At 28.1% G+C, this 26,202-nt stretch overlaps 2 protein-coding genes across 4 annotated transcripts; both read right to left on the reverse strand.

The window, feature by feature from the left end:
* Nucleotides 1–605: 605 nt before the first annotated feature.
* On the reverse strand, nt 606–4,142 carry LOC122632041 (acyl-CoA Delta-9 desaturase-like). Its single transcript, XM_043818437.1, has 6 exons — nt 3,949–4,142; nt 2,667–2,932; nt 2,320–2,450; nt 1,801–2,006; nt 1,546–1,728; nt 606–1,373 (listed from the first exon to the last, which is right to left on the reverse strand). The coding sequence occupies exons 2-6, from the start codon at nt 2,920–2,922 to the stop codon at nt 1,019–1,021; spliced, it is 1,131 nt and encodes a 376-aa protein (XP_043674372.1). The 5' UTR covers nt 2,923–2,932; nt 3,949–4,142; the 3' UTR covers nt 606–1,018.
* Nucleotides 4,143–6,793: 2,651 nt separating this feature from the next.
* On the reverse strand, nt 6,794–26,150 carry LOC122632040 (acyl-CoA Delta-9 desaturase-like). 3 transcript variants are annotated; one of them, XM_043818435.1, is made up of 7 exons: nt 25,874–26,150; nt 16,658–16,833; nt 10,018–10,286; nt 9,648–9,778; nt 8,826–9,031; nt 8,560–8,742; nt 6,794–8,355 (listed from the first exon to the last, which is right to left on the reverse strand). In XM_043818435.1, the coding sequence occupies exons 3-7, from the start codon at nt 10,271–10,273 to the stop codon at nt 7,998–8,000; spliced, it is 1,134 nt and encodes a 377-aa protein (XP_043674370.1). In that variant the 5' UTR covers nt 10,274–10,286; nt 16,658–16,833; nt 25,874–26,150; the 3' UTR covers nt 6,794–7,997. The 3 variants fall into 3 exon arrangements, with proteins under 3 accessions (XP_043674370.1, XP_043674371.1, XP_043674369.1); XM_043818436.1 differs by lacking the exon at nt 16,658–16,833; XM_043818434.1 differs by lacking the exons at nt 16,658–16,833; nt 25,874–26,150 and adding an exon at nt 15,545–15,856.
* Between the last annotated feature and the right edge of the window lie 52 nt (nt 26,151–26,202).

The following is a 26,202-nucleotide window of genomic DNA, read 5'->3' on the forward strand; positions in this document are numbered from 1 at the left end:
AAAAAAATAAAAAACCGCGTGCATAGAAATTATTTCTAACGCACGTTCGGGCAATTTAATTCAATACAAGGAAGAACTTATGACGAAATTCGTTCTCAATTCGAGACATGACTTGCATTTAAATTTGTTAAGCACTTAGATCCAATTAGTCTGACTAAATTTAACGTAGACTTAAAACTATTATCCTCTGAAATAAATTAAATATTCATCTGCATAATACATTATCTGCTATTCTTATATATATATATATATATATATATATATATATATATAATTTATAAATGGAATTATTTTTTGTTAAAAAATTATCGAAATGTCAAGTAAAAAATATTATTACAATATCAAATACGTATATTGATAATTAAGTAAATAAGAAATAGAAATGCATTCCAATAAAATAATTTATTTGTAAATGCCTTATCAACTTTGATTTACCATTTCAGGAAATATATATTACATATTAAGAAAACAAAATTAAAAAATTTAAATAAATATATCTAAATAAATTATTCTATATAATAAATAAAAATATATATATATATATACATATATACATATGCAAAAAAACCTGCTCGTATATATCTGAATAAATATTTCAAGACTGGTTGAATTTGCAAGAAAGTTTAATAAGAGAAATTTGCATGACTTCGAATCAGCTACAAATTGCATATAAAAATCTTTTTTTACTTTTGACCTTTTCGAATTGCCTGGATCAATATAGATTTTTTTTCTAATGGATATCTATAATTTCATTTTTCCATATTCATCGTTTACGAGATAATCGGCGCTAAAGCTTCATTTACGTAATATATATAATTTTGGAAATATATGATTAAAATTAGATCAATAAAGTTAACTACTTTTATATAGAAACAAAGTAACGTGAAAAGAATCCATTGCTATTTAATAAGTTCCTTCGTAATATCGCTTTGTATCCTTCGAAATAATTATCAAAAATATTTATACAATAGGGAAATTTATTACGAAAAAAACTGTTTCCAAATAATATTGAAAGATTTTAATCACACTTATTTAATATCTTTGCATCTTGAATATCTTCAGGAATCATATCGCTATCGTCCCAACCCCAAACATTATTGCTCGCATGCTCGTATTCATGATCGATAAGGTGATACTTTGTACCATCTCCCGTCCGAGCTGCTCGCCGTTGAATCATTTCGGGAGAGACTGTCTTGAGATCATAGGCCCAACCGAGTTTCGCGAATCCGTCGATCACTGCTGTCGTGAAGTTCATACCATAGTTATTTAACTCTGAAGTTTTGTAATCCCACGGAAATACGTGATGATAATTGTGCCAACCTTCACCGATTGCTGTTATACCAACTGAATAACTGTCAGTTGGAGAAATATATCTGTAAAAAGAAAATATTGATAGGTATTATCTTTTAAGAAACTCTCTATGTAATACAAATCCATTTTAATAACAAGGTATTTGCATTGTTAATAGAATTATTTCATACGTTATTTTATCGAAAATCGAATGATAAAATTCATATTGCTACAAAAAAGAAAATTTGTAAGTACCTGTCATATGGTTTCATACCCCATATATGAGCAACAGAATTCACTAGCCAAGTAATGTTCAAGCACGTTGTATATCTGAAAATAGTGAGGTACCAAGCGTATATCGGGCGCTCTCCCCAGAAATAGGAGGGTATCCATGTAGGGATGATGAAACAGAGGAGTGGCATAAGAACGATATAGAGTCTAGAAAAATTAAAGCAAGAAAATATATCGATGTAGTAGTAAAAATGACAGAATTCAAAGATTAATACCTACTTTCGTTGCCAAACAACTATTGGATCTTTCTCGAGATCGCTCATATCGATCGTAGCACCTTTTTTGATAACATCAGGATGTTTTTTTAACATCAGCCAGCCAATATGCGAAAAGAAAAAGCCTCTCTTTGCGTTATGGGGATCTGCATCAGTATCGGTGTACTTGTGATGGACCCTATGGTCCCTCACCCATTCGTAAATATGATTCTGCAATATCAACAATTGCAATTACTTTTTTGCTCTATTGCATCAAGCTTATATGCCTATTTTGTATAAATTCAAGTTTCATAAATTATAATTTAATTGAATCCTGTTTCAATTATAAGTTTTCTTCATACTATATAATTCAGTGAAATAATCGATTCTAATACGATATTTAATCATTTTAGTAACGATCTTTTGTTTATTTTTTTAGTTAATATTGTTCTTCGTAATCACTATTATTTATTATTATATCAAGTTTTTCGCGATTATTTCTTATATTTATACGTGCAAATGGAAGAACAACGAATAGACTTACTTGAAAAGCAATGGTTTGACAAATCATCAGAATTACTCTCATTGGCCATTTCGCTTTGTAAGATTTATGAGTCCACAATCTGTGAGCACCAGCAGTTATACCAACTAATCCAGTATACAATGTGAATAAACCTGAAAAGAAATAATCGAGTATAGTAAAAATTTTTTTGGAAGCATTTCTTATATTTTAATATAGTTTGAATTTGTCATATTTGTTAATAAATGAATGATTTCTGCTTACAATAGAGCGAGAATTTATTATTTTTATTATCGTGAAGTGATTGATTGCGATAACAGATTGCTTAGCGAAACACGAGAGTAATGGAAAGTCAAAATTAAAGAACTTACAGAATATGACTGTGTACCATCTCACTACGGTGAAAAACAAATATGCTCCATACATAGCACTGATGTGAAAATAGAGAAAAATTATCACGTTTCTCCATACAATCTTCCACTTATATTTTGGCTCCGACTTTTGCGATTTCTGTAAGTTAAACATTGGCCAGCTTTCTTCCTGTATTGTAGAATTTTCTTGAAGAATATCCTGTTGAAGTTCTTTCAGAGATAAAGTCGTCGAAATTTCGTGCAAGTCTTTTACCATGAAGAATAATCTAAAAAATCAATGATATCAGATTTTCTCGTGAAATATTCTACTATATGATATCGATATAGTAGCAAGTTTGTAAAGTTTTGTAATATTCTAGGATCAGTCGATTTTGATAGTATTAGAATTTTGAAAAAAATATCTAAGAACAAAGAAGTAAGAAACCACGAAATAAAAGAATCCAGTAATTTAAATATAAAGTAGATACATCGCTAGTACATTTGTAACTTAATTTTTGTTTTAATGACTTTTCATATCTGTTTTAATGACTTGCTTTGCATTCATATCCATAGTTAGTCTATGATTCACAAAAAATTCATGGTCATGAATTCAAAGTTTTATTACGCATTCATATATGCGATAACAATACGTATGTAAATGTAAGTATATTTCAATAATATTTCCTTAAACTAAGAAAATTCTTTATAGTTACGTAAAAAGGAAATAAAAAAGAGAGAGAGAGAGAGAATAAAGACTCCAACCCTTCTCCTTGGTATGCTTGGTTATTTGTAAACATATAATTATTTGTTTTTTTTCAAGCTCATACAAGAATACGATATGAACTGAGTTTTGAAACTCTTCGATCTACAATCCTTTCTACTTAAATTCTTTAAAGTACATTTAATAAATTTGAAGGTATATTTGACATAGTTGTTTCATTGTTATATATCATTTTCCACATATATTAAAACTTTATTAAGCTCGTTATTATCTATAATAACGAATAATTATAATTGATTCAACGTAATCTAAAAAAATTTTTCTCGTCGTTAACGATCATCGCGGGTAATAAGAAATTCGTAAGAAACTAGTTTTTGAAGATATTCCTTCTATTTATATTTACTTTCATTAAAAAACATATTTCGAAATAAATTATTTATAATAATCGTAAAAGCGCATCAAACAAAATAAAAATGAAAGGAACGAAAGTTTTTCTGACAAACACGATAATTCGTTAATGTTCAAATTAAAGTTTGTAAAGCTTGTGAGCTGTGTTTATAAATTGTTAAGGATTAAACTCACATAAGTCTTTCGATTGCTGCAGAGAAATGTTTTTGAAACGTCTGGGTTGAATACACTGGCAAAAAAAAAAAATTTCCGAAGTTTCACTATGATCAATTAGCAAAAAAGTTTGTAATGAGCTGTGTTGATAATCTTAAAAGCTAAACTCACGTAAGCCTTTTAATTGATATGAGGAAAAATTTCTTTTGCGTAGTACGGTTACTATTCAATAGAACATTCAAAGTTTAACTAAGAGCAGCTAGAAACTTTTCATAATATGTTTCTTATGATTCGAGGATGACGACTATATCTGCGTAATAATCTTAATATTATGGATATAGTAGGGATAGATTATTTTGTTGTGGTGGGAGAAATAGCAATTATTAATGAAAAATTCACACTATGTGCGATGTGAATTTATAAAAAGTGATTCGTTTTAAGTCGAAACGACACGGAAGAATGACTTGTGTATATTCAAAATAGAAACATAGAAACTTAAAAGATTTCCTGTTTCTACGTACTATAATGGATTATTAATATATTATAGATATAATAGATATAATAATTTATAAATTAATAGATATATTATAATTAATAGATATAATAGATATAATCATTTAATACTGTTATTTAATGGATAAGATTAACATATTAAAATTATTAAATGGTGAAAAAAATTGAACGTAAAATCGAATTACAAGTGCGAAAAATAGATATAAATCTAATATATCACTTCAATATATTTCAAATGACCTCGAACGAGATATTTTCGTCATACTACGAATACATTAATACGTTAATAATATTTATATAAATATAAACAGATATTTAAGATAAGTCATCGATGTCAGATTTTAATTGTATTGTTAATTTTCTTCGAAAATAATAATTATCAAAATTAACGTCTGAATAATAAACTCGATTCATAGTTGTTAATAATTCGATTTCATAGTTGTCTTCGCGATCATGTTTTCAACTCGATGTAATAGTATAAGTAAGTTTGAGATCTTCTTGGTGAAGGGCGATTTAATTTTCTTCGATAATTTGAAAGTCTTATTATTCAGCCGATCGTGGTTCACGGCGGTATCTGTTTACAATTTATTTTGATTTGAAAATAAAGGTAATTTGAATCAATTATATTTACTACGTGAGTAGAATATGAAGCGAGAAAATTATTTCAAAACAATTATCATATAACATTAGCAGGAAAATAATTAAGAACCATTCAACAGATTTAATTCCTCAAAAAGTATTGTCAGACGTCTATGATCACAAATATTTTAATAGTTTCAGCTCGTCATCTAATCCAATCATTAATAAGTTCAAGTTGAAATTTATCGAATTTTATACTAATCAAATAAGTGTATTGTAAAAAACATTCCGATTTGTCATTATTTCTTTTTAATCGAAATTTGCTGAACATATTCGACCAGCACAGTAATGCGCTGATTAACGTGATCGATAATGAATCCTGTTTTAATGAATTTTTGAATTATTCCGTTGTTTCGCGACGAATACGAGAGGGATATCTTACCGTATCAAAAGCTAATAACTTCAATGTTTTCATTGATAAGAACCAAATTAAATATAAAGTTATCAGATAAAACAAAATGCATAATTAAAGTAGTACATCTTTCGGTACGTTCTTGCAACTACTTGCATCTATTGCTATTACTCTGGTATGATTTTTTGGCGCCATCTGTCGATCGTTTTATCAATTTATAATCCATCTAAATTGGATCCGTATTAGTTGATAAATTAAATATATTTTTCATCTCAATATATTTTTTGCATTTCCTCACAAAATCAATCTTATAATTCGGCTCGTTTTTCTACATTATTATTTAACCATCCTAAAATTTTTTTAAGAGATCTGTTTAGAAATTTTTTATTTACTCATTAATTTCTTAATCAATGTTTTAATAAAATCAGACATTTGAATGAATTATATAGTTTAATTTCATAGAACTCCGATACGTTTTTTTTTTACATTAATCGAATATTTCAATCATACAGACATTTAAATACTTACATTTTGAATTTTCGATTAAAAGTATATTAATATTTAATCGATTATAAGTACACTAATATTGCTTAATCTCAACTCTCAATGAAATCATTTGGTATCCCTATTGTTTAGCGTTTTTATTTATCAACAATGCTAAGAACAATATGCTACAATGTTGAGAAAGTACCATATTATCGCGTTGCATTAACTTGTAAAATATTCTTTAATGTGCTAATATGCTTTTTTTCGATAGATAAACACGTTTATTTTGTGTTGTAATTTCCCTTTTATTTACTTAAGACTCTTTTATAGCTTACGAATGTATATTCTAGCTTATGACTTATATTTTCTCTTTTCTCAATGCAAGCTCAAATTAAACAATATTGATAATTATATAGATCATAATTCAACGAATTAAATAATGAATCATGAACATAATTCTGATTTTGTTTGACCTTTAATCACAGGCGTGATCATTTGAAATAAATTAATGTTAAACAGCACTCGTTCAATTATCTTATTTTTTTATTTTGTTTTGTTTTCTTTTTTTTATGATTATTCTAGCATCTATTATAACATTTACGAAATTATCGAAAGCCATTCTCAAGAAAAAAAGAAAGAGCATTTATAAACATATTTCAAGCGAATGTCCGAGTAATATAATTCAATATGAAAGAGAAGATTATGACGATATTCTTTCTTAATTTTAAGTGCTATTTACATTCAAATTCGTTTAGCTTAAAATGAATAAAATAATAGGCTCAACATTGTTCTAAATGCGACTATTTGCCATTAAAAAATGTCAAATAAGCGAAAATTAGGCACTTACATATTCAAATAACATAAATAGCGCACAAATATGCATCCGAATAAAATAATTTATTTGAAAGTATCATATCAATCCTTATTATTGTATCATTTTAGGAAACATATGTTACATAGAAAAGAAACAAAATAAACACATCCTTATGTAATTCTAACAGCCATTTCGATCATAATTACGCTGTTTTTTCTATGAATTTCGTTAAATTTAGTATAATTCTATAGCATAAAAAGTAGCCTATTATAAATAATGTATTCATATCGCATAATGGTATGCCGCTACTATACTTACAAGGCAGATAGCTATCTCGCAAAAATTTATATTGCATGAGTACGCAATAATTCCGAACGAACAATTTTTAACTAGATACCGAAACTTCAGTTAATTAAAAATATTTGTCTACATATAAGTAAATGTTTTAAGGCAAAACATCGATATCGGATTATCAATGAATTGTTAAAATTTTCATCGAAAACGATCATCATCGAGTTCGACGTATGTACAGTAAACTTCAGTATAACACGTGGAGTAACATTTTTTGTGTTATATGAATAAATTTTTTATCCAAAAAGAGAATTGATTCTCGAGAATTCTCTTAAGATAATGTGTTCGGAAGACAATATGAAACTTGAAATGACATATTTTATAAAATTGCTTACAGCAATCGCGAATATTATTTATTTGAGAAACCTTCGTAGAGCAAATCAATCCAATTTCTGAAAGTTAGGTCGATTAAAAAAAAAATTCTTTTTTCCCTTTTCTCAAATAGTCATTTGGTTAATTTTTCCAAAGGTAAAAGGTCATTCGACAAAAGTCCTATCAAAAATATAATCTACGGAATCATAGGAGAACTACGATCTACCTATATGCGATTTGTGGGAATTAGAAAGCAAATGTAAAAAATAGTTCTAGTATCACCGTCGCTATGTATTCCAGATTTTTAATTGACGATGTTAATTCACTATTACTTCATGTGTTACCCTTTTTTCCATATATCCAAAAATTCAACGCTAAAACTATGATAAGTAATATATATGGTATTCGAAATAAATGATCGAAAATGAAACAATAAACCTAATTATGCTAGTACGTAAACAATATTACATTAATAAACTTGAAAATCGACCGTTCTGTTAAAAGTTTTTTTTTTTCATTTCCATGCCATTTTCTTTTTTTTTTTTTTTTGGTAATAATCCTTCAACGAGAACGTAAAAATCCTCCAAACAATAATGAAAGACTTTAATCAGACTTATTTAATATCCTTGTTTCTTGAATGTCTTCAGGGATCATATCACTATCGTCCCAACCCCAAACAGCATCATTATGCGTGTGTTCGTGTTGATCTTCGATAAGTTTGTATCTTGAGCCATCTCCCGTTCGAGCTGCTCGTTTTTGAATCATTTCAACAGAAGCAGTCTTGAGATCGTAGGCCCAACCAAGTTTCGCGAAGCCGTCGATGATGGCCGTCGTGAAATTCACTCTATAGTTGCCCAACTCTGCGGCTTTGTAATCCCATGGAAAGACATGATGGTAATTATGCCAACCTTCACCGATTGCAGCTATACCAACTGAATAACTGTCGGTTGGAGAAATTGAACTGGAAGAAGAAAATAATGATAAAAATTATTATATATTAATATAAATGATATATATATATATATATATATACACATATTTACAATCCGAATCTATTTTATTAATACTTCATTTTTTTTATCAATTCAATAATTTTTCATTCGTTATATTACTAAACGCGAATGGTTCAAGTGATATTAGAAAAGAAGAAAAAATTGCTACATACCTGTCAAACGGTTTCATACCCCATATATGAGCAGCAGAATTTACGAGCCAAGTTAGATTCAAGGATAGGGTATATCTGAAAAGAGTTAGATACCAAGCATACATCGGTCGTTCTCCCCAAAAATGCCATGGTATCCACGTGGGAATGATGAAACAGAAGAGTGGCATAAGGACGATATAGAGTCTAGAAAAATAAATATAAAAAGATATATTAAGGTCCTAATAAAAACGACAAAAATTCAAAAATATTCAATTATTAATATTTACCTTCGTTGCCAAACAACCACTGGATCTTTCTCGAGATCGCTCATATCGATCATAGCACCCTTTTTGATAACGTCAGGATGTTTTTTTAGCATCAGCCAGCCAATGTGCGAAAAGAAAAAACCTCTCTGAGCATTATGAGGATCGGCATCAGTGTCGGTGAATTTGTGATGGACTCTATGATCTCTTACCCATTCGTAAATGTGATTCTGTAATATTAACAATTCTATTTACTTATTTGTCTTTTCGCAACACGTACACGCGTGTATCATTCTTTATCAATTTAAATGCTATGAATAATAATTTCATCAAATTCTATTTAAACAAATTTTTCATTATATAAATCAATAAGATAATTGATTTTAATAAAATATTTTATAATTTTATAATTTTAATTTTACTATAACTTAACAGTTAATAACAATGATTTGTTTATTTCGTCATTCAATATTGTAGATTGTTCGTAATATTCAGATTGTTCGTAATCCTGATCGCGGAGAAAAATTATATTTCATTAAATTCCAATGGTCGAGTCCTTTCGCAATTTCTTTCCTTCTCTCGGACGATATTCCTTATTTTTTTGCGACCCTTGTTAATTGTTTAGGAAACTGATATTTTTATTTTACATTTCGAAATCCGGAGTTAAATATATGAAAGACTAAAAATAATTTTTCAAGGGTTAACTGCTCCACGATTTCTTTATCGTAAGAATGTACTAAATTAAAAATATTAATGATTAAAATGTTTCTTGCGGGATTAGAATAAAACGAGCGAATTTTTCGTTATTATATCCTGTGTTTATACGTACGAATAAAATATACTTACTTGGAAGGCTATCGTTTGACAAATCATTAGAATTACTCTCATAGGCCATTTCGCTTTGTAGGATTTATGAGCCCATAATCTATGTGCACCGGCTGTAACACCAAAGGCTGCAATAAAACCTATGACAAACGCTGAAAAAGAAAGAATGGAATATCCTCAAAACGATGAAAAACATTGCTTATTTTTTAATATAGTTTACATCTTTGATATTCGATAATAAATAAAAATCGTAATGAACAGTCATTCAGGATAATAAATTAAGAATTTATTATTATATCTATAATATCATTATTATCATGGGATTGATAATAACGAAACGATCGAATAGCAAAACGTGTTAGTAAAGAAAAATCGATATTAAACGACTTACTGTATATGACCGTGCATAATTTCGCACCGGTGAAGCACAAATAGAGTCCGTAAACAGCGCTGATGTGAAGATAGAGAAATGCTATCACGTTTCTCCATACAATGTTCCACTTATATTTTGATTTAGATCTTAGCGATTTCTGCGTGTCCAACTTCGGCGTGTTTGTTTTTTCTGTTGTTGATTTTTCTTGAATGAGATTCTGCTGGGACGCTTCCAAGAATAAAGATGCCGAAGTACCGAACAGGTTTGGCGCCATGATGACGGATGTTCTGAAAAAACAGTAACATCGTAAATTTATCGTGATCTTTAAACTGTATTAGAACTTTTTTTTTTCATATAATTATGATATAATATCGATTTTATAAATTTTTCAACGAATATCACTCAGTATTAATTAGTTTTTATGATGTTAAGATACTACTTGTTAAAAACAAAAAACAAAAAATAAGAAAAGAAACAGAAAGAAAACGTAATGATCTAAAAGAAATAAAAATCAGCAATTAGAATCAGTAGATGCAACAACATTTTAATGTTTAAAATCCGTTTATTTAAACAAGCTGAGTAAAGAAAGCCCATTCTCAAATAACACCAGCGGTTAACAGCATATTTTTTTACAACGTGTGAAAGCAGCTTTCATTGTCAAGGAGAGATAATATTAACACGTGAGTGCTTTCGATGGCTTTACCAATTGTGAATCCGTTTATGATAATCTGTTCGTATTTCTCTTCTAATAAATCTTCTTCGATGGAAAGCTTTGAAGTAAGAATGTTATTTTAAAAAATAGACTACTAATGGTTCCATTTTTGAAATAACAAATCGATATCGACTAAGAATCCGTTACATTTCTATTTATATATGTTCTCCAACAAATTTACAAACTTTCTATAGACGTATATTATCAATATCGATGTAAATTATCTTTGTATACCTATATATAATATATATATATATATATATATATATATGTATGTATATATATATATATATTCATAGAATGTTTTATTACATTCAGCCTGACCATGCAATAGTATAAATAGTAAAGGAATATTTGATTTCAAGAAAAATCAACAACGGTAAGCTGTTTTGAGATCAATGGGATAAAATTTTTCAACGATATAGAGTTAAGTAAAGGAACGTACTCAACCGTAGGAAATTACTATTAAAATGCATGCGTATATTTATATTGAATATACGTGCGCGCATACATACACACACACACACACGCAAGTATGTATATATATATATATATATATATATATATATATAGAAGATGCGCGTATATATATAGATATATATGTACATTTGTATATGTACGTTGACAATGTGACATTCCGTTAAATAAAGAAAGTTTATGTGAAGTTTGAACAATTCTTCATGACTACATAGAAAAATAAAAAGAAGAAGAAAGAAAAAGTTCTAACCTTACGTTTGGTATATATAAATACGACGAGTCATTATTTGTTCTTTTTTTTTTTAATTTACGCAAGGATGAAATAAACTTTTGACTTCGGTACTTGCCGACCTCGTGTCTACCATCCTTTTTATTGGAAATCCTTTAAAATATATATCATCGATTTGAACGCATTTTTTCACACAGTTAGCTGTGTGTCATTATCATATATCATTTTCCACGCGTATTAAAACTCTATTACGGTGAAATAACGGATAGTTCTAGCCAAGCCAACGTACAAGTTATTTCACGAAGATCTTTCTTCATCGTTAATGATTATCGCGGATAATCAGAAACTCGTAATCCTGACGATTGACATTGCTTCAACTCGAATCTACTTTCGCTAAAAAAAGATATTTCGAAAAATAAAAGAAATGATTTTTAATATTAATAGTAACGACGCACAAACGAGAAAAAGACGTCTTTGAAACGTCTTTTGAAACTTTTAAACGTTGTATTTACAACAATACGTATGAAATTTAATTTACATCACTTAGTAATTTTAAAAAACGTTTTTGTTGAAACTTTGAAGTTAATGACTATTTTCTAGTAGATAAGATAAATTATTTTCTTATGAAAGAGAAATTAGAATGAAATGATAGATATGTTCAAAGGTGATTCCTAATCGAATGAATATTTAAAAAATGGATATAACGTGACTAATGAAAACTCGAGTATTATGTTTGACAAATTATCGATAAGAACACTTAAATAAACGATACCGAGTTGATTACGTTGATAGACATCCATTGCCAAGGTATAGTAACATCAAAACATCAAGCTAGTTCATATGGTATCCTTGTATTATTAAAAAGATGACAAGAATTTCTTATAAGTTATCAAATTTAATTACTTTACGAAACATTTATTATGTATATATACATATATCTCAATTGGCTCGACATATATACATAAATGTATAGAATTTACTTAAATTACTTAATTAAATTTGAACTTAATTTAATCATTTAAATAAATTCGAACTTATCAAATAAAAATATTCAATATCATCGGCGAAACATTCGCCGAAAGGTTCTTTAGGTTTATTTATCAATATTAAATGATATTATTATTCATTGATATATTTTGGAGGAAACCAACAAGAAGATATTAATATAACAGAAATAGTAAATAAAAATAGAGTAATGATTTTTACATAGGGAATTGTAACTACATTTAGAAAAAGGAATAGATACATGCTGTTTGCGTGACTAGATAGAAGGTGAGTAACGTGATCTTCTCCATTCTGTGTTAGTAGTAAAAGTGCTTCAATTGACGTATGTACCAAAATGCAACGGTATATCGATGGAGGATGGAGAAAGAGGATAAAAGAAAGCGAGCTGAAGGAACAGACAGAGAGGGAGAAGACTCTGATGGTGGTAAAAGAGTGGAGCGGGAAAGGAAGAAGGAAGTAAAAGAAGTGAAGTTTCAAGAGACGCAAACGGGTTCTCCAGAAAGGAGGCCAATGGCGCTGTTGAGGTCATTGCCAATCACCGACTTGTTACTACATAGTATCGTAGTACTATATAGTATCAGAGCTGCTCCATTATAAATATACCAACACTTTCTGATTGATCGCATTTTTATCATGATTTGTGCTATTTTTATTTTTTAATTTGAATTCTTGACAAGTCTGTTTATCGGAATTAGGTTAATTATATGTTAATCGAAAGTAGACCTATATATAGATATTTCTCCTTTTTCTTTTTTCTACATTTTTTCACGTTGAGATCGAACGGGGAAATTTAAATAAATTACAATGTAACGACGTATTGCATTTCTCTCTTATTATTAACTATGTTCAATTCAGCCGAAATTTTGATTGTAATCATTCGAGATTTGTAAAACATATTTATAAGGAGGTCATACGTCGATGAAGTATTGAGACGAACGGGATGCTTCTTCGGAAAGTGGACGCACGCAATGAACAAGGATTTGAAGAGCGTGGGTACAGATGAAAGTGACCTAATTGTCGATTTCCTTGTAAGGAACTTCACATAGTAGTTGGCACGCAATCAGACCAAAAAAGAAATCAAACATGTCAGAGTTATCCAAATAATATGATCATTTTTTGATGTTTGATAAACGGCATTTTCGATTCTCATTATATCGGAGTTAATGAATCACGTTACGATGCCGTTTAAGATACTCAACTTTGCAGATTCGCAACGATTTCTCATACTTCGCAAACGTGTCCTTTCGCGATCGTTGCACAATTCCATGGTGCAAGTGCAATTACTCGAAATTGGAAACACACACATATCCAAATGTATATATATATATATATATATATATATATATATATATATTTCGTATCACGTAACTCATCTAGCGAAGTATGTCTTTTAATGATTTCATCTAAACATCGAATAGAAGCTGACGGATAGTAAAAGCTTTTCTCGACGATCATATGAATCATCGTCATTTTCGAAACGTGAATAAAAAGATGCATTGGAACGTTTTGAAAATTGATACATCCATTCGAAAAGATTTTTCAATAATGAATTTCCTTTCGTTATTATATTTTAAATATCCTTACGTTATTATTCTACTATTGAAATAACTTTTGCTATCGAATAATAAATGCTTTCAAAAGCGAAAACTTATAAAAATTTTACACAGATAAGTTGATTAAATTGAATAAATTGAAAGAATATCTTTCAATGTTATTTTCCAACCTGGAAAAAGTATTAACACTTGTTGTTTAGACGTTTCTAGCGAAATTCTGTGATTCTCTCAAGTATTTAATTTCACTCTAGTAAACAGAATCGCACAAGTAAGAAAGTGTGTCGAGCGGAAGGATTATCAGGCGTATGAAGGCACCGAACGAGAAAAACATCGGGAAAGATTCTTGAATGAGTACGTTCTTTGTGATTTTCTTCTTAAATCCGATAGTTCAATATTTGTGTATAAATAACAGAACCAAACAATCAAGTTTACTTTTTAATGAATATATAAATATTTTTATATATAAATTTTATAATATGATATAATGCAATAAGACAAAAATATAATAATGAAAGATGAAATAATGTTTCATGTTAAAAACGAAAGAACGTATTAAAATAATTATACTTAATTTTCTATTAAAAAAACATAGTTCGAGTGGCCTACTTTTGGTATAAAACTCGCTTCTAATATTCATTAATGATTCTAAATTATATGCTATATTTCAAAACACTTTAATACTAGTGAAACAACTTTACACGGCTTGCATTACACCAAGTTATTCCATTTCTTTTTTTATTTTCAGTGCAAACTTTTATTGATTAATTTTTTGATTGTATTGTTCATTATTATATGCTTTCGAAAATAACACACATGTTATAATTATAATTTCAGTAATATTTGATATATACCTGCTTGAAGATATTCTTTGTTTTATACGACAATTGCATATTTTCTATAACGATTGTAATCAACTTCACTTAAACATAAGCTAAGGTAAAAAGATAAAAGATTATTATTTTAGATTCTACGACTCTCATTCGATATTTTAAGACAAAATATTAATTTAAGTTGGAATATATTCTTCTAAATAAATTCTTATGTTATTTGACATTTTATCAAAAAAACATTCTTTCAAAAACTTTTAAGAGTAAAACGCATTTAATTTTATTGATATATATGCTGGTTCCTAAAATACGAAATAAGAAGATAATTGGAAATATGATATATGTCTTGATGTAAATAATACCAAATAATTATAAAGAATGTATAAATTTTACACCATTAACAGTGTAATACACATACGAATGGAAGAGAGGAAAAAGAAAAGAATTAAAGGACATATATAAATTTCTACAGCTATAGAAACAATATAATTAACTTCGTGTAAATGAAACTTGTCGTGTAAATGTGATTTTTGGGAATCAGGTGTGACTGACAGCTCGATAAACACAATCATGTAAGAAAATCGTAATTTTACTACTTCTCATAATACAAGTTAGTACGTACATTGTCGCGTTAATCAATAACTATAAAAATATTTAAACGAATCACGTGGTCGGAACTGCCACTTGTTAATGATAAAAATAAATAGATTAAATAAAAAATATAAAATGATGAAACACTTACAAAGAAATATCGATGATCCAAGTTCGAAGTCTTTGAGACTCCCGGATGATAAGGAATACAGAATTGACAGATTATTGTTATTTTCAATATACGAACTCAAATTTTTAAATAACGAACTCGCGAAAATAAGCTTCGTTTAATAATAATCTGAATAATGAAATAATAACGAACGATTGGAGAGAAATAAGAGGGACAAATGAAAAAGCAAGAGAGCAGATTCACCCAATACGACCGATCAGTACGTATGATTCTTAATAGCAAACACCAAGTGATCTGAGTCGAAGGCGAGCTTGCTACAAAATACCGACGTGCAGGAAAGTACGTCCTACTTATCAGCATTGGCCGCTAGACTAAACCACTACCACTGTAACGACTACGAAGTTTACAAGGGGAAGAGTAAAAGGCTGTTCACCATCTCCTTTTCGAATTATGAGTGACTTCGATGGCGGACAGGAAAAAAAAAAGAAAACAAAAAGGAAAAAAAAAAAAAGATTCAAAAGCGAGTTAAGAGAACATTGAAGCTAAAATTATCATTACAAGATTATCTATAATAAAGAAAAACGTATCATTATTGGCTTATTGTTTAATAGAGATATGTATATCATTGCTTTATCAAATCTTCGTTAAATGATTTTGATTGATTTTGATTAAACGATATTGATTGACACTGTCGTAATTTTTGATGGAATAAAAGTCCAACTATAAAAAGTTCGAATTCAAATAAAATAAGAGTGTTTTGGCATGTAAACAATTCATATTAATGTATGACTTGTTTTATGACAACTGATTATTTATATTTATTGTATACGTTAAGAAACAATTATTTTTACAGCAATAAGAGAATCTTATCAAAATGTAATAACGTTGATATTCTTCTCGAATTCCATTGGAGTCTTTTTTGCATCTACTTACACGGACACACACATATAGACATATACATATAATAACACGTATAAAAATAAAATAGTAATAACATGACAAAGCTACGAGAAAACTTGCTACTAATAGATAAACGTGCCAGCCTAAAAATTACTTTAATTTATATCTAACTAAATTTATTTTTCGGGTGTAGTTATTCGAAAACTTTCGATTTCGTATAAAATCAATACCTACCCTGTTACAACTTCGCTAAACTCGGCTGTATCTATGATATCAAGGGAATTTCTCCCTTTTGATTCAGATGCAAGCAGCTCGAAGAGAAGATGGCACGAAGTATCAATTTATCGAAGATCAACACGAGCACACACACAATGATGTTGTTTGGGGTTGAGATGATCGTGATATGATTCCTGAAGACATTCAAGACGCAAGGATTTTAAATAAGTCTAATTAAAAGTTATTTTGTTTGGTAAAAAATAATTGCAATAATATGGACAATCAGAATACTAGCCTATACTTCAGTATGTACCAATTAAATATCTTAGAGCAAATTGATTGTGTGTTTTATCATGGATCGAACGTACACTTTACTCATAACAAAATATGATGTTGTAAATTATCAGTTGCATTTAGATATTATGATTTAGCATAATTCATAACATTATAAGCATAAAGTTTAGAAATCACTAGTGGAATACAGCAACCATGCGTTGATAAATGAATATGCTAATCCTAATTAACGAATATATTAATATAATATAAGACGTCGTATGATATAAAATTGAATACAATTTTGAAGTGATATATCTTGAAGTGATATTCACAAGCATAATCATTTAATAGAATTCATTTATATATTCTTCAATATTTATTATTCTTCAAATAAATCATGTTAAAATAATACTTTTTTACATTGTATTGTACCGGTACGTTTTACGATTAGATAATCTTTGATAGATTAGATAGTCTTAGACGATTAGATAATCTTATAAATGCTTTATTACAAAATTATAGCAAGAATTAAATTAAATGATAACGACCTTGTTAATATTATTAATACGGTATTATATTTATCATATTTATCAGCAGTAAATATTGAAAGAAAAGAAAATAATAGCAACTATAATCTCATGAATTTCATGTGTGTTCAGTCGAAGAAAATAATAATTTTCCATTATTAATGCTATGGATCAATGAAACTAAATAGGATACTTTTAATATCCATAATAATAGTATGTGGTTACAACAATCACCATGCAATATCGAAGAAAAAGCTTTTCAATGCCTATTCAAATGCAATGTAAATTATGAACGTTTTGAAATGGAATAGTAATATCAAACACAATAGATCATCGTTATGAAGTACTATGTTAATAATAAGAATTTAATTTTTCTTAAAGTTTTTTAATGAAGCATTTATATCTGTGTTAAAAATATGGAATAACATTTATTCTGTATTTTTAAGTAAAACAGTTTTCAGTTAAAACAGAAATAATCTCTATAAACAAAATTATGTAAAAAGAAATGTTTAGAAAATCATACAGCCTTTCTCTCTCTCTCTCTCTGTCTCTCTCTTCCCCGAATAAATTTTTTCAACCAATCTATTTTATCTACTTCCTAGAACTCATTCTAATGTAAAAAACCAACAAATACAATACATTTAACACGGAATATCAGGTATAATGTTAATGCCGCATATAATGTAAAACATAGACTCCATTGAAGCAAAAATGACGAACATTTTACTTCTTATTGCTCCACGTTCTAAAATATTTTCAACAAATAACTTGAATGAATATCTTGTCCAAATTGAAGCATATATATTGAAGAAAAAATATTTTTGATTCGTTTCGTCAAATTTTGTTGTCACGTTTGATCACGATTTTTATATTTTCCTTTGATCTAATAACATCAACCTGAAGAATTATTCAATAAGAAACAATGACTTTTGAAAAATAAATGGAAAATTTCTCATTGGTTTCAATGATTTAAAAGTTATTTCAGTAAGGATTCAGTAATTCAAAGTAAGATTTAAAACATATTTACTTCGAATTTTACTATTATCCCGATAGTGATTTGTGCAAAAGATACAAATTAATGATATTTTTAAAACCTTTCGATTTTGGCTATGATAAAGAGAAATATATAGATCTCATTTAAAAATATAGATTCGATCCTGTTAGATAATTATTATAACAATGTGAAAATTGGAAAAATTAAACAGAGTACAGAAAATATGTAAGAGTTCAATGAAAAACAATTACAATATTCTGTTTAATGAAAAGTATTCTAATAATCATATACGTGATTGAGAAATTCAAATAAGTTAATTTATATTATAAATAATTTATTATCATAGTTAACCCAAATAATTGAGCAAGCATCGTAATTATGCTAACAATGACGCTATTAAGTTTTGTCTTTATTTTTAAAATGAAAAAAGTTTTACAATGAAAGGAAGTCTCACGGTATTTGAAATGATCTGGAATAAATACATATGCTTTTGATATACATTGCGATTGTTATCATTTTCCTTATTATTTATTTATACCTAATTAATAATTCATGACCTCTTTACTATAAAATAAATCGGTTTTAAATTTCGAAGAAAAAAATTTTTAGATATTTCTGTTACGAAGAAGTATTGAAAGAACCGAAATATCCAGAAAGAATTTATTGCCGTCATTAAAATCTACTAGAAACGAAAATCGCAAAAAAAAAGTATGACCTACAAAAAGCTATAGTTCGTTAAAACGCATTGCTTTCGTTTTTGCTTTTCTTATTTACACTGGCAGTCACAAAGAGGTAAATATAACTTCTCCGTTAGATGGATGTTACGTTTTACGACATCATTGCTTCCAGATAAACCGTTCGGATAACACACTTTTCGACATAGAAACAAAGGGGTCGACGACATTCGAACGAATCACAAAATGAGGTGGATGATTTAGAGATGAAAAAATGCGAGCGAATGAGAAGTTATCGCCATTTTGATCGGCAAAGAATTTATGAGCATGCTGCTAATGTTCCACTTTATATCGACATCAAAATATTATTACCAGAAGTATATTGATTATATATAAATAAATAAGTTAATTAAATTAAAATTAAATCAATTTATTATATATATATAAATTATTTATTATATATATATATATATATATGTGTGTGTGTGTGTGTGTATGTGTATATAATAAATATTGAGTTAATAAATATTCTATAGCAAAATAGGATACTTCGTTTAACATAAATAATACGATATAAATATAATGTTAATACTAATCATTCTCTAACTATATATTTTAATTTTTCATTTCACTCGTGAACGTTTCTAAGAAGGAGAGAGTAAAGGAGGACAAGAATGTATCGCGAAAAAAAAGATGAAAGAAAAAAAGAAGAAAGAAAAGAATACCTCAAGGTTTATCTCTCAAACCTGACCAACTCTCCAATGAGAAAAGTAATATGCGATAAATATAGTCGAGAAAAATCACTAGGATGTGTCGAAATATAGGAGACCCTACCTTCCTTTTTTCTTCTTCATCTTAGGTGTCACACGTATCTCTCTTGTCAAACATTTACCATGCATAAACTTCTATTACATAGGGCAATATTGAATTTTTGTTAGTTCGAGCTCGGACTTAGCGCGATTTCTTCAAGGATTTTCCTCTCCGTTTTATTAGTTATTCCCCGCTTTATTTTTTTTTTATTTTTTTGACAATAACAAATAAATATGTAGATCGAAAATTTAATCATGATCGAACTGAAATTATATTTCCATTTCGAGACATTTCGATCGAAAGGATGGAATATTAAAAGGACGTATTTTTTCGTTTTCATTTTTGACATTGTTCGCTCCGTTTAAACGTTCTAAAATTATTCTCGAATTGTTATCCGTTCTTAACGCATCATACGTGTAACTTCTATGGTACAATCGACTAGAAATTTTCCTTTATCGGTAAAAATCGTCAAAATTCGTTCTTTTTTCTTTCTTTCTTTCTTTTTTTTTTTTTTTTTCTTAAGAATTGTCATAGAATTCTAACTATTTGCACATCTGTTAATAAATTTAGATCATGAAAGAAAGAAAAAAATCACTGGTTATCACTTAAGTTAAACATTGGAAATATATCGAAAATTAAAACATATGTTTTATAACGCTATTCGTCATGAATTTAATTATATAACGAGTTTATATAGCGATTATATTGCAAATTAAAATGCGACGTAAATGAGATTCTTTCTCTTCGATCATATCTCAAAAGTATTTTCGAATGCAATTATGCAATTTCAAAAACATTTATGAATAGTTTTGATTTGTAAAATTGTTATAGTTTTACTCTTTCTCTCTTTCTCTATATCTTTTAATATTATAATGTTAATTAAAATATGCAAAATAGTTTAAATAATTTTAAATATCTTCAAAAATATTGAAAGGAGGTTATGAAAGGAGAACAAGTCTCTTTGGATAAGAATATTTTGAAAATTGTAAAGATATTTGAGATATCTATTGGTAAAAATCGGATGATGGATTTAACGAGGAATTTAAAAAGAATATAGAGAAAATGGAAAGAGAGAGAAAAGAGGAAGATTAAAAGAGATACTTATTAAAAGAGACGTTTATAAAAGAAGAATGGACCGTTCGAAATTTACAAAATGAGGTTGAAGAGTTTCGATATCTTAAGGGGAATAAGGTTATTAAACGGTACCTATCAGTATAAGAAATGTTTCTTTTCACCGGCCAAGACTTATGTGTGACCCGACAGCATGGTATATTAACAAATTTGAATAAAAAACTGCTCTACTTTTGAAAATAGTTGTATAGCGTCTACATTGACACTTCTCTATTGCAATAGCTGTAGCCATAAATATCCCGTTAGTCGGAATTATTTTCGTTCGCACAACAGCTGATTTACGTTCAATCAATTATTACCTAGTAACCTTAATCCTTTGAATGAAAGATCTAAAGTTAATTTTTTGTTTGTATTTATATATGTATGTCGTATAAAAATGTGTGTCATATATATATACATATATATTGCATAAGAAAGATTATTTCGTAGATTTTATTCTTTTAAATAATAACGAAGGATTAAAGTACATTGCCATGATTATTTCATATTTCAACAGGAAAGATATAAAATTAGTTCCCATTTCACGATCAAATTTCGATCGATTTATATTATATGTCCTATCTCTCTATGACTCATTTCTTTTTCTTCGTCATTTATATATATTTAAAAATGTTTCCTAAAAACGAATAATGAAATGAATGTATTTCCATACAATATATCTACGAGAGATAATTTGATAATAATTTACAAAGCATTCTCGAATAAAAATAAACTTATGATTTGTTGAATGTATTTAGAGAGCAATTTGTCAATGATTCGTCAATTTTTCTATAAAGTATTTTATAAAGATTTTATAATCGTTATAAATAAAACTTAAAGTGTCAAGCGAAATTGATAATGATAATGAAATATTATTAATTATTAAATGCCTAACGATGATTGTTACCTATTAAAAGAAAAAAAAAAAAATCGACAAAAAGGATGAACGTATGAATGAAAATTAAGAAAATAACAAAAGACATTTGATTAATGTCAACGAATGATTACCATGCGTAACCTAATTTCAATATGAATAGTATAGAAATCTTTTCGAAAAGAGAATATTAAAACTTCCTCAAGTTTTTATATTGCTTTTTATGGAGATTTCATGATCTTTTGCTTAAGATTTGAATAATTAAAAAAAAAAAAAAAAAAAAAAAAAAAGAAAGAAAAAAAAAGAAGAAGAAGGAGAAAGAAAAGAAAGAAAAATAAATAAGAGATGCATAATAGCATTCGAATAAATAAAATAAAATATTCATAAAATACTGAAACATTAATAAAAATAGAAATACATTAATATTATGTCATACGCACATGCTGTTACGTGATTTCAAATATTTTAAAATCTCTTGGAAATAAAAAAAAAAACCAATAGTTTTAAATCTGTTGAAGAAAGATTATAATCAAGTTATGCTATCTATTGTGTGCTATCTATTCGTTTTTAAGACAACAGAGAAACTATTTATTTCGTTGCCATTTATGTCCGTATGTTTTCTTTTTATAACATTTTTTTGATAACATCTGTTGTTGACAATTCGAAGACTTTTTAAAGATATATCGATGATATTCAATTAATTTCAAAACTATACTAAGATATATGTATGTAATATCGAAATACTCAATGAGAAACATCAATACATATTGGAATTTTACTTTTGACGATACATATTGAATTTTTATTGAACTTCATGTCTATTTTTGATAATGACACTTCTTGAATCGATATCAAATCGAAAAGTATTCGTTTGATAATTCCTTTCCACTGATATATCGATACATGAATAAACAAAGAACGACTCTGTAAACTAAACTAAAGAAGAAACGAAAGACAAATAATAAAGAACAAAGAGTCACTCGTCTTGAAATTTTCATAGAAGTATCAAATGGTTATCGATACTTTCATAGAAGTATCAAACGAATATCAATATTTTTGATATCTATGACTTAGGTATTATTCGATACGGTATTATTTTTTTCAGGCTGGTATCGATAATACTAATTTGATCGCCATATGGAATGTCAATAAAGAGTTCCTCGTTATTGGTTCCTTGGGGAAATATGGTTGTACATTGATATTCATTGTTTGCGTAACGAAGCAACTCATATTTTGTTTTGCTTCGTGCATGCGAAATTATATAAAAAATAAATCGTATCTATAAACATTGAAGAATAAATATCATTACGGAAGATCAAAACTGAAGGACAATCTTTATTCAGTTTATTTTTAATCTTCGTATTACTTAATAATGCTCATGCATTTCTATATTTTATATTATCCCTTCGAGTTTAGTTCGAAATAAAAAGAAATATCTATGCATTAAAAGCGTTCGTAGCTAATTTCTTTCTCTATCTATCAAGTAGAACGAGCGAGCAATTAATTAATTAATTAATTAATGAAAGTCAACGCAATATATCATTTCATATTAATAATGCAGTGTGAAACCTCCAACAGTAGTATTTTTCGATTGAAAAGAAAATATATGACTTTTAATCAAATGAATAGATCAACGTAGATAGACGAAAATTAATGCAAAGAGAGAACATTTGTTTTGATCCATGTAAGTTTCATTTTCAATTAATTATACGTAGCCCCTGTTCATCTATGCCACGACGAAGTATCTCTTGATTGTTCGTAATGATACTTATCCTCGCAAAATACTTCCCAAATCTTTCTGTTATTCTAACGTTGCTAATAGATCCTCGTAATACAGACAAGTTGGATAATGATCCTGTTTTTCGCGAACGATATTTATGCGTTTTAACGAGAAGCAAATCTATCTGTTTGCCGGTGATTGTTACAAATATTTTTAATGTAATTATTATAACAGATATCCGTGTATTATTTATTTGAAAAAAAATCTTAGAAATTTTTGCAAAAATTATAAATCAATTCTCGATTGATACACTATATAAGGAAACTATACCGATTGGAATTACAATCTCTCAAAAATAAATCTTATGAGATTCTATGCAATTGTTGGACATACATCTATAGCTGAATGTTATCCTTATCGTGATATCTCGGAATGATATAACGCGGTAGTTTAATAGATGGTAGGGACATAATATTCTACGCGTTAACAGTGACCCGATCTCCAAATCAGCATGCGTGGGAGGATGATTTCCTACCGGACACGAGTGACATAACATGTACGTATCTTTACCATCTCAAAATGATATTATTGTGAATAAGGTTATCTATCGATAATCGAAAAAAAAAGAAATCTTTTTTGGACATTTGAAACTGATTATCTCAAAACCAGAAACCAGAAACAAGAACTTATTTTTTTTTTTAGGAGACGATTTTTTTAAGGTACGAATGATTTCCTCGATATATATATATATATATATAGACACAACACGCACACACATGCACGCACGAAATAATATTACATGATATCATTACCTCAAAAAAAAATTTTTAAAATCACATTGTGATCACTCAAAGCTTTCACCCAAAAATCACTTTCAGCCAAAAACGAATGAACAATTAGTAATATGAGAAATATAAAAAAAATAATAGATAACAAGAAGACGTCTAAAACTATCTAATTATAAAAGTACTAAAATATGAAAATATTTGATAAACGTAATAGTTACATTCAATTTAAGAAGAAAGGAATGAAAAAATTTGTTATTAAAAAATAAACGTGCAGGACAATAAATTTCTTCGATATTCATCGAATAATTTATATCCAAAATACATTTACGTTTTAAACATTGTGCAAAAGTTATGTAAAATCTTTGAATTTCAAACAAAACCCACAGTTTCTTCAAAATAATATATTGTTATGTTAATTCTTACGTAGGTAAAAATTCCTACTTATACGTAAAATTAAACGCAATTAACACACGTTTCTCTCAAAGTAATATAGTTAACTATATAAGTATAATTATGTGATAAATCTGTCATGACATTATAAATGGTAAATTAATTACATATTACAATACGTCGATTATATCAGTGATTACACAAATCAAATGATTACACAAATCAAATGATTACACACGATAAGATGACTGTCACAAAATTACATCTTATCATAATCTTTATATATAAAAAAAGAAAAAGAAAAAGAAAAAAAAATGTTTATATCGATTTCAAGCGTCAGTATTTTTCAAACACAATACTTTTCAGGATTATAGCACTTTTTACAAAATTCCAAAAAAAGTCATACATGAAAACATGATGAGAAATATGTTTAAAATGATTTACAACATAAATTTTTCTGAATACAGTTTTCTAAGAATTTTGACGATCCAGAAATCAAAGATAAAAGACGGAGAAACAATATGATGATTATCGATTCGTAAAAAAAAAAAAAAGAAAAATATTGATATATAATATATTTCTTGTAGATATTATGTTTAAAAAAATAAATAAATAAAATAAAGATAATTTTGCAAAACAATTTTCACGCAAAGAGAAACGTTTTTCAAAGAAAAGAGGAAAAGGAAACGAAAACAGTTGTGTTATGTTTTCACTTTTTATTTCTCTTTGAATGAACCTATAAACGTTAAAATTATCGGAGAATCGTAATCAGGAAAATTTATGATGTAATCTTATTGGATTGTAAACAGCTTTAATTCTACGCACGATTGAGAAAGGAAGAAAGAGAAAGAGAAAGAGAAAGAGAAAGAGAAAGAGAAAGAGAAAGAGAAAGAGAGAGACAGAGATAGAGACAGAGAGAGAGAGAGAGAGAGAGAGAGAGAAAGACAGAGATAGGCAGAGAAAAAGAGAGAGAGACAAAGAACACAATATAAGTAGATACACGATAACCGGCCTTAACTTTTTCTTGTACTGAAATTTAGCATAATTAATATATATTGTGATAATAATTACCCTTGTAGGAGATCCACATGCGATACGCGTACGAAAATAATTTTCGTCGATTTGAACGAACACTCCCGATCGTTTTGCAAAGAATCATGAATGAAATGGTTCTTCTTTTCTTCTTGCTTTTCTATATCGTTCGAATACTCCGAAAAAATCTTCGAAAGAACGTTCTACAAGCCGACACGTCGACGAAATTCAATCGTTATTTCGAATAATATAGTAATATCTTTTCTCAGGGTTGTTAGAGTTCGTTACCTATCCGTTTTACTTTCTATCTCCTTCTCTCTTCCCTATGTGCTCAATCCGATTGATCCGAAACGCCGTTAACGCCATAC

This window comes from Vespula pensylvanica, chromosome 9 (genome assembly GCF_014466175.1).
Source record: "Vespula pensylvanica isolate Volc-1 chromosome 9, ASM1446617v1, whole genome shotgun sequence".
In the NCBI taxonomy this organism is placed as follows: Eukaryota; Metazoa; Arthropoda; class Insecta; order Hymenoptera; family Vespidae; genus Vespula; species Vespula pensylvanica.

What these genes read in the sequence shown, in the direction of transcription:
- LOC122632041 (XM_043818437.1), bottom strand. Translation starts at nt 2,922, where the DNA reads ATGGTAAAAGACTTGCACGAAATTTCGACGACTTTATCTCTGAAAGAA. An exon ending in GTCAAACCATTGCTTTTCAA is followed by an intron (nt 2,007 to 2,319) that starts GTAAGTCTATTC and finishes TTGATATTGCAG; the next exon opens with AATCATATTTACGAATGGGT. An exon ending in GGTATGAAACCATATGACAG is followed by an intron (nt 1,374 to 1,545) that starts GTACTTACAAAT and finishes TTCTTTTTACAG; the next exon opens with ATATATTTCTCCAACTGACA.
- LOC122632040 (XM_043818436.1), bottom strand. Translation starts at nt 10,273, where the DNA reads ATGGCGCCAAACCTGTTCGGTACTTCGGCATCTTTATTCTTGGAAGCG. An exon ending in GTGGTTGTTTGGCAACGAAG is followed by an intron (nt 8,743 to 8,825) that starts GTAAATATTAAT and finishes TTATTTTTCTAG; the next exon opens with ACTCTATATCGTCCTTATGC. An exon ending in GGTATGAAACCGTTTGACAG is followed by an intron (nt 8,356 to 8,559) that starts GTATGTAGCAAT and finishes TTCTTCTTCCAG; the next exon opens with TTCAATTTCTCCAACCGACA.